Raw genomic sequence first — 12,718 nt, 5'->3', positions numbered from 1 at the left:
TTTTTTCTCACCTTGTATGTGCATCAGTGTAGATATCTCATCTACTTCGGTATTAAAGCAAATCCTGCTGATGTATTACATTTAGTTTTAAGTTTGGAATAATAATTTCAAACCTGGGGTTTACATCAAAGAGGTGAAATATGTGGGACCAGATTAAAATTGTGTATCCTAATTATGTAATTGACTAATTAAAAAAAAAATCTGATCTTTAAAATCTTTTTTTTAAAAAAAAGCAATTGCAGAGAGTCTACTTTCCAAAGAAGCTGAGAGTCTATAGGCTGCTAAGCTCTGAGTCATTGAGTGTGCTTGCTTATATTCCATAAACTGGAGTCTCCCTTGTGCACATAGGCATCTATACACCACCTTCCCATCACTGCTGCAGTCATTAGTTACCAGAGCCTCACATTACATCCATACAGTATTACCACAATAAAGTCACAATTGTTAGTGTTGTTTGTCCCTTACTGAATTAAAATTAAATGACAGAAGGATTTAATTAAAATCTGTCGTTGAGAGTCAGCGTGGGAGCCAGGATTACTATGCAGGTGTTACTTTAAGTCTGAGGACGTAGTCATTAGAAGAAGAGTCCCATCTCTTGCATGGTGCAGTGCACCAGGTGAGGCAGGACGTGGCAAAGTGGTACTGGCTTCTGTCGCTATGAACTCACAAGACTCTGTCCCATTATGTGAGTTTGGCTGTCATTTTCATGGATCCTAGAGGCTTTCTCTGGGCTGTTGACAGAAGAAAAAAAAAATGTTAATAACTCGGAGTATTTAGGAAAAAATTGACTGTTTTCACATACTGAAATTGAGTTCAGTTGGATAGGGTTTATGATAAAAGCATATCCCTGAAAGAAAATGAGAGGTTTTTAATTAAATCTGCAACTTTCCTGGTAGCTTCCTTGAGTTGGAAGGATATGTTGTGGATTTCCCAGGTTTCAAACAAACTGCGTAAACACAGCTATGTATTTCCTTCTAAGATGTATTAAAATTGTTTAATTAGATATGTACTTGTTGGTATTTTTTGTAGCTTACAGTACCTAGCCAAGATTATGGCTTTATATAGGAAGCTGCAGTTAGAACCAAAAATTGCTTGTCAGAAGAGAAAAACTAGGAAGACAGAAAAATCCATGTGCACATTTACCTGAAGCATTAAAATATCAAGTGACATAGTTACATAGGAAGTCTATGGCAAACTGGAATTTGTAACCCTCACCACTTCAGTTCAAGTCAGACTGGAGTCAGACCTCACCACCAGCCATCCTTAAAGTACAGGGTATGGCTTAGGTGGGTTTCTCAGGAATTCTTTCCTTGTGTAGAGAGGGCACTATACGTGGATTTGGGCACGATTTGTTGTGTAACCAAAAGGTTAGTTGAACATAAGGAATACGTAAGCATTCAGAAACAGTGTGTGTGCAGGTAATTGATAATGAAAAGTAAGTTGCCTCTTATTTCTTGGTGTATGTCTTTTCACCATTCAAAAAACCAATTTGACCAAATGAAGTTCAGCTCAGTGTATTGTAACTGTCTTGTACTCTGGCACCATAGGCTAGCTCCTGTACTGTGGAGCATCTAGTCATAGTTTTCATGTTGTTACTGAGCCAAGTTTGCAGGGAAATGTTCAGGAAGAGGAGCTCTCTGCGGAGTAGAATCAGACTCGTACGTACCTATGGGATAGTTTGTGCAAACAGTCAGAGCTGCTTTGAAGCTTTTCCAGATCTACTATTTGAGCAGGGAAATGAGTTATTACTCACTTTATTAGCAAGACCAATTACTTTGTCTGTAGATTTAAAAGCTCTGAAAACAATAGTGAAATATCTTCTTTCTCTAAACGTCTGCGGAAATATGCCTGTTAAAAATAGACTTCAGCACTAAAGGTGTGTGTGTTAGGACAGATTGTATATCAAATTGGGTATTTATAATTGGCAACTAATATTCCAAAAATTCTTCCTATGCCAGAAGAACAATTTATATATCAGTAATCACTGTACATGCACTGGTCACTGGTTGGATGACAGATAGGAATAAAGCTGAGAAAGTAAAAGTGACTGTGTAATGCTGAAATGTCATTTGCTTTTAGAGAGATTTGTTGAAATGGAAACAAAAAAGGACATTGAATAAGACCTTTAAAACTGATTTAGCATTGGGGATACGGCTGTATCTCAGTATTTGCAGTAACTGTGGCAGAAGGACTTCTTTAGTTATTAGGTTATCTCAAAGAACTAACAAAACAGCTGTAATATTTCTAAGCTATTTGCAAAACAATAGTAGACTACATAACTTTGATTATGAATTCGCTGTATCATAAATGTTGTACAACTTCATTGAGGAGAACAAAATGTTCAAAACCCAAGACATCTGGATGTGGATGAATTCATTTAGAGTATAAATGTTAAGATCTTTTTTTTCCTTTGTTCTGCAGATAATTGCTTCCCTGTATCGTAGTTAAAATACTGTTTCATCAAATAATGTTCCCTCCAGTGTTCTCCAGTTTATCAACACAGTGAAAATTCCATGACCTTAATTTAAGGAGAGCAGGATGAATGCTTGCTCAGAGGTCTTCAGTAAGAAGACTGTGGCTGTGCACTCTTGTTATACCTCTGCACCATGTAGTCACACTTAGTGCCATAAGTCTATTAGTTTAAGAACTGGATGAAAAAAAAATCATTATGTGGTGATGTACCAGCAAATAGAAATTTGTTCCTCTTGCTTCCCTAGCAGTCCCTGGGAGACAGTGGGAAATGAGGAAACTGTATTGTTAAATTAAAAGTAGGTAATCTCTCCTTTTTTTAAGTGTATATGTATTTTTATTTTTTTTACTGTTCCTTAAAATGTTTCTTGCTTTAAACCCTTTGAAAGCTTTACATAAGTACAGGAAGACATACGAAGTGGTATGAAACATGTAACAATGGTGTAGCAAAAAAAAAAAAAAACAAAGCTATTGCCTTTTGATCAGTTTTAACTTTGATATATGGAAACTTTTACGGTATTGTAAATAACATGCCTTTACTTGCAGTGCTACCTCCATATTCTTTTAGTTAAGTGTTTATTTTCACTTCTGGTGCTAAAAGTTGTATGGTCACTGTTAATAATTGATTAACTTAAGACTTGTTGCTTACATTGAACCAACATCCTTTTAGATATGTTTCATTACCATAGAGGATACATTACTATCCTAATAACTTTGCCAGTTTCTTCAAGCACAGACCTAGAATGCTCTGGGAAATTTAAGAAAGCACAGAATACCACAAGGTATATAGCAGCTTCTCTGTACTTTAAAATATATAGTCATATTTTTACAACTCAGCTATAATGTATGTGACATACTTAAGTAGCATAATGGTTGTGAGATGAAATTGTGTAACATGGAACCTCTTAAAGCAAATCTTCTGTTGATCAGCAAAGAAGTAGAAATTTTCAAGTGTTTTTGTGCTGTTGTCATCACTTTTGAGAAATTCTGCTCTGCCTCAGTGAACAGTCTTGTTTACTGGGTGAATAAAGAAAGATCAATTTTATCATTAGCATTATTGTACATTGTGAAAGAAGATATTTTTGTGCCTGATTTGGCAAATTTTCAGGACATATTTTGCAAGGGTACTGTTGAACATCTGGCACCAGCAGAAAGGTATCTAATACGTGTGTATTAGATTTTTATGCTGTAGTTTCGCAACTTTCTTTCACATAATTATTTCTGTTGTTTGACCTTTAAAATGTTTCCTCCTCTACAGTAGAATAGCAAATCTGGTTCTTTTTGTAAACATTTCCCTAAAGGATAATTTACAAAAAAATCTTAAAAGCATGTCCGATTGTCATTTCTTGTAATGGTATGTTTTTATTTTGCTTCTTGAAATTGCAAATTACAAAGCTATAAAACAGTACATGAAAACTCTTCCAGTATTCAGAGTTCAGGAAATATAATACATCTCCTCGTCTGGGAGGGGGATCTGTTAGATCTGTTCAAGAGGTACCTCTTGTGATAAAGAAGCTAGTTAAGATATGAGAGGTATAATTACAGAAAATTTTAAATAATGTACAAATGATAGCGAAACTGAGACAGTAAGAGCTGATAATGATTTGTTGATTCTGTGTTCGTCATCTCTTCTTTGTTGTCAGTGATGAGTAACGACTGATGCTTGAATCCCAGGTTTCAACATTACTTCTTTTTAATTCAACAGGTTTTAGGACTAGTACAAAATATGAGTGTTTTCCAATGTCCCAAATGTAAACATGAGACACATATTTTTGGAGCTGATGGTGTAAGAGATCTAGCAAAAACCCTTGGATTGGATGTTCTAGGTAAGGATGGAGAAATAGCTTTTTAATGGCGTGAACTGAAATACAGAACAGCACAATTGTAAATTACTGTATATTTGGATGGTGTTCAAATGGAATAGAATGAAAAGTTTAAGTAGATGAGTGTCCCTGTTGTTTCATGCTCTAGTTCTTATCAGGATCATTTTTGTTAATGGGATGTGGACTGGATATGCAAATTCTTGAATTGCATCTTAAATCTTGTTTGAATTACAAACAATACAGAACATGGATTATTTTGGTAATCATGTGCTATATTACCTGAAATTCATTATGTTATGATATACTATGTCATCCTGTAAAATTTAGACCTTAGAACTCTGTCCGATAATGCTAATAGAAGTTTCCTTATTTATTTAATTTAAATGAATTGTATGTGTGAAATAAATACGTTAATTGAAATGCAGTCCATTGGAACAGTTGTTTCTACGCTCATATGAAGATACCTTTACTCTAGCATGGAAGCAAACAGACTGATGATTAAGTGTTGAGATTAAAAGAATGTGCTGAGTTGCAAAATGCTGTTTCAAAAGAAAATGTATCTTTAAAACAGAAATTGTCCATGATTAAATTATCTGGCATGCATATAAGCTAAAATATACATCGATCAAAATGTACGTTGCTGCTTTAAAAAGGCATATTTCAACCTGTGCTTTCAGTAAAAAAAAAGAATATAACACAGCGTAATTAAGTTGGTAAATGGGATAATTGCATGTGTTAATGATGTGTTTCCATGTATTACTATAATTATCTCAATGATTTTCCATAGCTAATTCATTAAAAGAACCAGGAAGCTCACTTAGATCAACACAAAAACATCAAGGTGTGACACAAACTTAAGATAACAAGGCAACACATAATTAAAAGGCATGCTTTTGGGCTATCTTTTAGTCTTATGAATATATAATAAGTTGCGATCAGAGCCCAAGGGGACTTCTACAGCCTTGGGTTATGTGGATGGATGCAAATGTTCTGCAAGAAGTTGAGTCAAACATGCATTTAGATACACAGGCACAGATGATGTGCTGTGTTGTTGGTCTCGTAAACATTTTTCTTTTATTCCCTAACAGAGCAGAACCTATTGTAATAGTGTTTAATAAGGAGAGGTGTGAGAGATTTGCAGGTTTATCAGGGGATGGACAATACATATGAACAAAAATAGAGTGAAAATTACCTTAGTCTAGCCTTTCAGTGACAGTTTGAAGATTAAGAAAAATGCCCCAAGGGTTAAATTTAGAATCACAGTACTTGATCTGATTAGTATGCTCATACTTCCAAGGGTGACCATTGCACAGCAATACCATATGGTATTATGAAAATTTCTGTTTACAGATTATACGTTAATCTATCCCAAATGGTAATTTTATCCTACCGCTATTGAATTGCACCCAAAAGCTTTGAGAGATTTTATCTATCTATCTATCTATAAATTTATTTTGCTTATGTTTTGCTATTCTCTTTGTTCAGTTCAGGACCTAGTCATCTTAGAACATCTAAGTTCTTAGTTTCATTAATACCCAACAAAGTCTGTAAGCTAACAGTGTGCAGGATAGGAAAGTATTTTCCTATTTGCTCAGGCTCTGCTGCCTTTGATTGAAAACTTCTTTTATTTTTGTTTATGACAGAAGACAATTTGGAGTCACCAGTTACTTTCTGAGTGTAGTTCAATATTTCAAGTATTTTAATTGCCTTTTCTTTTTTATTCTTCCCTATAGGAAAGAGTGAGTCTTTGAGAAAGACTTTGCATTGCTAATTTCTCTCCCTGTCTCTGAAAATCCCATTTTCTTCTTTTTTTTTTTTTTTTTTAAATTGAGCTACCAGAACTATGACCAGAAAGTTAAGCAAATTTACATACTGCTAAGATACTGACTACTATACACACCGTAGAATCACAGAATGGTTTAGATTAGAAGGGACCTTAAAGACCATCCAGTTCCAAGCCCCCTGCCATGGGCAGGGACACCTCCCACCAGACCATGTTGCTCAAAGCCCCATCCAGCCTGGCCTTGAACACCTCCAGGGATGGGGCATCCACAGCTTCTCTGGGCAGCCTGTGCCAGTGTCTCACCACCCTCTGAGTAAAGAATTTCTTTCTTGTATCTGATCTAAATCTACTCTCTTTTAGTTTAAAGCCAATCCCCCTTGTCCTATCGCTACACCCCTTGACAAAGAGTCCCTCCCCAGCTTTCCTGTAGGCCCCCTTTAGCGGCCTTCTAGTGCCTATAAGGTTTCCCTGGAGCCTTCTCTTCTCCAGGCTGAACGGCCCCATCTACCTCAGCCTGTCTTCATAGGAGATGTGCCTCAGCCTTTTGATCATCTCCTCCGGACTCATTCCAATACATCCATGTCCTTCTTGTGCTGCAGGTCTCAGGGCTGAACGGGGTACTCCAGGTGGGCTCTCGCGAGAGCAGAGCAGAGGGGGAGGATCACCTCCCTCACCCTGCTGGCCATGCTTCTTTTGATGCGGCCCAGGGTACGGTTGGCTTTCTGGTCTGCATGTGCACATTGCCAGCTCATGTTGAGCTCATCCAGCAACACGCCCAGGTCCTTCTCCTCAGGGCAGCTCTCAATCCATTCTCTGCTCAGCCTGTACTTGTGCTTGGGATTAGATTATCCTGGCCCAGATGCAGGACCGTGAACTTGGCCTTGTCAAACCTCATGAGGTTCGCACAGGCCCACCTCTTAAGCCTGTCCATGTCCCTCTGGACGGCATCCCTTCCCTCCAGCGTGTTGACCGCTCTACACATCTTGGTGTCATTGGCAAACTTGCTGAGGGTGCACTCGATCCCGCTGTCCGTGTCACCAGCAAAGATGTTAAACTGCGCCAGTCCCAATGCTGACCCCTGAGAAACACAGCTCGTTTGTGTCCAGTGCTTCGACATTGAGCTTTTGACTGCAAGTCTTTGATTCAGCTCTCAGTTCCTTACCCACTGAGTGGTCCAGCAATCAAATCCATGTCTCTCTGATTTAGAGACAAGGATATTGTGTGGGACAGTGTCAAATGCTTTGCACGAGCCCAGGTAGATGATGTCAGTTGCTCTTCCCCTATTCACCAATGCTGTAACCCTGTCGTAGAAGGCCACCAGATTTGTCAGACACGATCTTCCATGGTGTACTTCCAAACTTTTTCAACGTTTTCCTAATGGAAGCAGCAATGGCTCTCTTTTTTTTTTTCCTGAGCACTTACACTTTCTTTGCAGTCTAAAGTAAGCATCATCAGAAAAAATTATTACGTTGATAACTTCCCATCATGTTCTATAGTGAAGAATACTACAAAACCTTCATCTTCCTCAAATCCTTATCAGCCAAACAGAGGCACAGATTTTTTCTTTTTGCTTCTGCATCATGTATAACGTTTCGATTTTTTTTTTTAATTGGGTTTGCCTTTTGCTTTGTCTTCTGAATTGCACTTTTACCCATACAAGTCCTATTATGCTCATGTTGTCCAAACACGTCTTTGCAAGCATTGGGAAGATAAGTTGCTGTTTTGTAATAGGATAAGTTTTTTTGTAATTGTCTGAGATCGTTATTAAACTGACAAGGAAGAAGTACTTTTTCCACTAATAAAACATTCTTGGGGAAAAAAGTGAAGGTTAGTCCCCACACAAAATAATGATAAGACCTGAGTTCTGGGAGATTTACAAAGTTACTCTTATTCTGTTAACAAAAACATTTAGTGTTAAAGGAAACTTTAAAGGACTCCCTATTTTTTGTTTTGTTTTATTTTATTTTTTTATTTTAATGAGTGAACAGACTTTATGCCTAAAGAAATTCATTCAGGACTGGGGAAAAAAAAGGCAACAATTAAATTTGAAGGAAATGGACAATAATAATCATAACAAACTGAATTCCTTCAAGCATTCAGCTCAGTAATCATGGAGCGATGGTTTTTGTCTGCTGTTTATTTGGTTTTCATGTATTTTCATGCTTGCTTTCAATTTTTTTTCCTTAACTAGCTTTGTTACTTCTAAGTTGTGAGTTTTTATACAATTTTTCTGACTATCTTGTTTCTTCTTTTGACTATATTGAACTTCAGTAATCAATACTGGCTTCGTGTAGGTTAAATAAATTTTGCTAAATGTATGAATTAAATTGATGCATCTTCTGAGACCACTCAAGATTGAACTAAGCATAGGCTGTTCTGTCTACATCCATCTGTGATGTAAAATACAGCTGCATCTTCCTTTTAAAAGAAAGCTGGTCTTCAATTCACCTCATAATTATCTATTATGATAATGAACTAAACATGGGAACTTCATGTTTTCTTTAGTGCTAAAGAACTGTATTTCAGAAAGTGTGTTCCAGAACGGACCAGGGTTACTAACTGATTCTCCTTTAGAACATTCCTTTCCCCTCTGACAGCTCCTTGCTCGTTAGAAAGAATATAAAGATGATTCCTGTTGGAAAGAAAAAGGAACTGAATAGCTGGCTACCTTTTAATTGGATCCAGGGCCTAATAAGGGCAATAACAAATGTTGTTATTTGGAAATTAAGTATTCAAATAAGTTTTTGAACAGTGTTTGGAATCTTTAAAATGCGTTGAAAAGAATATACAGTAAGGAGATAAGCTAAACAGTAAGTTGCATGAGTATTTGCCTAGACACAAGCAAACTTTTGTATGTACTCAAAATAGTTGGTGTGTCTCTGTTTGTCTTTTTCTGTGTATTCAGGAAGCCAAGAAAACAAACTGCCTTTCATCATTTATTGCAAAGCCTAGTCCTTCCTATTTGGAGAATGAAAAATCCAAAATAGGTTTGGTCTTAATCATGGATATATAGAAACATCTTTGAAGCCAATTTTCATTTTAAATGCTAATTTCTTGGTATTAAGTAATTCAAAGAATATCCTGAATTGGAATTTTATTTCAAGTCACTTTAGGGCTATTTTAATGAAACGTTTAAGATGTATTAGGTCTTCACATACATGTATCTTGGTGTCTTTAATACAGGAGACATTCCACTGCATGTTAATATACGGGAGACTTGTGATTCAGGACAGCCTGTTGTGATCTCACAACCTCAGAGTGATGCCGTAAGTTTGGTGCACTGCACTTAAAATAAGAAAAGCAACCCCCTTCCCACCCTCCACGTTCCTTTCCCCCCTGCACCTCCCCCCCACTCCCCCCCCTCCAAAATAAAAAAGTGAATGGGGAACACTTCTCATTATTGCTATTTGAAAACAAATGTGTCTGAATGTAACAGAAGAATGAAATTCTGTAAGAGATTTTTGTCACTAAGCAACTTTGGCCCTTTGTTTTGGAATGCTGGTCATGGGTTCTGCTTGTGTGCATGTGTTTTTGCTTAATTAGTCCAAATCATTCAATATAGCGAAGATTTGATCCAGATTCTGGCATACTAAGAGGAGGAAGGTCAGTGTCAAGCCACATGAGACCTTGCAGCTAATGTAGGTCCTCAGAAACTGTCAGTTGAGCCTTTGGTAGTGGAGCCTGGAAACTGTCAAAGGATCCTATCAAAAGATGTTTGGAACAAAACCTGTGTGTTGTCAGTACCTGGATTGTTTTCAGCTGAAAGTGAGGGAATTTGCACACAAGATGAAATGGATTTTTCTGTGCATTTACTGTAACATTTTATTGCCAAAGGAAAATGTGGGTTGTTGAGGTGGTGGGAGTCAAATACACAAGTCTCTGAGGAAAAGCAGTTGCATGTATGAAATTTCATTAACGCTTACACAGTAAGATTTTTCTGGTTAGTATTTTTTCTTGCCTCTGCTCGATTTTGTCCACCTTGCTCTGTAGGGTAGGCTGTTGTCTCCTACATTATGTTGGCACAGTACATAGCGTGATGCAGCATCACTATTGACTGCTGCTTAGATGTTACCAATAAAAAAAAAAGATTAATAATGATAATAGGTAGTAGAATCTGTTAGAGATAAGCTAAAAAGTACATATAACCTTTCTAATACCATGATTGCTAGATACATGCTGAAATAACTTCTCCTTACTAAAAAAAAAAAATTGGGGTTTGCCAGGGGCATATAATCCAGTATCGTTAACATACTAATCAGGATTCTAGAGAAATAGTGACTTACATTGTAGCACCTTATTTTTTTTTTATTTTCTTTGTTAGAGGAGCAGCAGCTGTTCGTTTCTAATTGATATTTTTGTAGTCTTCAACAGGACCTGTGCTGATCCTCTGTGGAATAACGTAGTGATCTTGAGTCTAGATCCTTGTGAAAGGAATCATTACAATCAATACTGTAGTTTCTATCTGGGAATTTTGATTGAAACTGCTAAGGTTTGAATAGATGTATAGCTTAGGTCAAAGTTGAAGCAAAACAGCTGAGCAAACCAAGATGGAAGGCTCACAGCTCACAGTATCTGAAATCTGTATTAACCAAAAGTGTGTAGCCTGCAGGAGTCTGAGCCTACATACGCTCAAACGTGTAGGACAGCGTTCTGAAAATTAAGAAAGACAAGAGAGTCTGTAGGGTTGCCATCTGTTCCTTCTTGGACTATGTTCTTGGTAATGAAAGGAGGGGTTATAAGCACCATTTGTGGCAATTAAGTTAAATATGAAGAGGAATAAAGATTGACAAATATGTGTGACTCTGGGGAAAACTTTTAATATTCTTCTCTGCCATTGTGTCTGTGAGATAATCATTCTCCTCAGAGAATGAGGGGTTTTTTTAGACTTTACTAATCTCTACAGAATGAAAAAGAATTTCCCTTTATTCCTGGTTTGCTTCTCATTATACAGACAGAAAGTGATTGTTGTCCTCTTATATTTTAAAAGAAAAATGAAATTCTTAGCACATAACTGGTGGTGGGAGAGGTCATGTAAGGTCAGATTCTAATCTTTAATACATGACACCCATCATCATGTTTCTCAAATAAAATAAAATTGTGCCTATTCACACATGAACAATCATAGTTTTTCAGATAGAGAACAATGTGCACTGAGCTGCTGAAATTATCTCTGCTCTTGTCCCTTAAATTTACAGATTTTTGTATACAAAATTCTGTGCTGTCTTTGTTAGAACTCACTTAAAAATGAAATGCAGTATCACAGAACTGAAATAATACCTGGCTGATTCAGAGAGCGGGAAATAAGGATGATGATTGACTTCTCAGAAACCCAGCATGCAGTCACACCTTCTAAGCTTTATCAAGATTGGAATGAAGGGTTTTTCTAAAATGTTATCTAATACTACTTTTTGCTTACGTGCATACCACAGGGTTCACCTTCTTTTGCTGATATGTAAAAGCATAGCTGTCACTCTACACTAGGATTTTAAAATGTATAAGCAAATTTGTTTAGATACTTTACTTTAAAGCCTAGTTTGCTTAGATGCAGCTGGTAGAAAAGGGAAACTAGCAGGAAAATTGCTAAAAGCCGAAATAAACCTTCCATAAAAAATAAAATCGTGTGTAGAAATGTGGGTGTATGCACTTCTAAAGTTCTCCATCAAAAGGCACAGAATACCTGAGATTCATCTTCTTGTGGAAGGGGTTGCCTGTATAGCTAAAGGCTGTCAGGGTTTAATGGCCGAAGTTCTATTTCGGTAAAGCTTGAGTCTCCAAGGGATAACGTCCCCAAGGAGAAATAAACAATGCTGGTAAAATGATTTTTTTCTTTGTATAACATTGTCTATGTTAGTGTTTCTGTCAGCTTAGTTGTTTAAATTATAGCTTTTTTTAACAGTCTTCATTGATAAAACTTTTTTTTATCTGCTGCAGAAGTGTGCTGTGAAAATTGAATATCGCTGTACTCACATATTAGCCTAAATAACAGGGACTAGTCCAACAGAAAGATAGCAGGCAGACAGCAGCAATTGGTAGTGATCTAAGATCCTCTACAAGAAGCTAATCATTTCTTAGTTTAATCAACAGCAAGGACTTGCCAGGCCCTTCTGGAGATAATTGAGAGTCTTGGGAGCATTTCCCTCCTCCTTCAAGCTGTGGAGGTGGGTTGGCTGGCTTTGTTGTTTGCTCACCCAAACATATGTGAGAGTCTCTAGGCAGCAGAGGCTAGCAAAAGAAAATGATGAACACTGCTAAAATGGAAAGGTAGAATAAGGAATACAAAAGAGGAATCACTGAAACCAGGTGAGAATTGTTAGTGCTCAGATGTAGGGGAACCTCCAAGCACCAAAAGAAATCAGCAGCAAAAGAGGGGTTTGAAAGAGGCATTCTGAAACTTGCAGGCAAGAGGGCAGAAGCACAGCGAGAGATGCAGAACATGATTAATTCCCATGGAGTTATTTGTCCACTACATTAATTGCTAAAATGCCCAGCAAACTCTCCGTCAGTACTGAGGAAAACGTAAGTAGGGGTTTAAGAGCTCTTCCACCTATGAACACAACTCAGAGAGGTGTGGGGACAGTTGGTTGTTGTCTTACGAGCTCTTCCTGGTTGAAACTCTTGCGTATATCCCAGCCTTGATGGCCCA

General features: G+C 37.2%; 1 protein-coding gene across 8 annotated transcripts in view; it reads left to right on the top strand.

Annotated features, from left to right (window-relative positions):
• NUBPL (NUBP iron-sulfur cluster assembly factor, mitochondrial) overlaps nt 1–12,718 on the top strand; it is a 92,250-nt gene that overhangs the window by 69,019 nt on the left and 10,513 nt on the right. For 6 of the 8 annotated variants that reach the window (XM_080592770.1, XM_080592765.1, XM_080592768.1 and 3 more), the window contains 2 exons: nt 4,175–4,295; nt 9,259–9,341. The exons of 1 other annotated variant lie outside the window; for it this stretch is intronic. In XM_080592770.1, the coding sequence (XP_080448896.1) occupies nt 4,175–4,295; nt 9,259–9,341 (204 nt within the window). The remainder of the gene's footprint in view (nt 1–4,174; nt 4,296–9,258; nt 9,342–12,718) is intronic. One more of the 8 variants, XM_080592767.1, reaches the window with a different exon arrangement.

This window comes from Anser brachyrhynchus (assembly GCF_964034855.1).
Source record: "Anser brachyrhynchus genome assembly, chromosome: 5".
In the NCBI taxonomy this organism is placed as follows: domain Eukaryota; kingdom Metazoa; phylum Chordata; class Aves; order Anseriformes; family Anatidae; genus Anser; species Anser brachyrhynchus.
The sequence above is the reverse complement of the archived record's forward strand: the minus strand, read 5'-3'. Positions and strand labels throughout refer to the sequence as shown.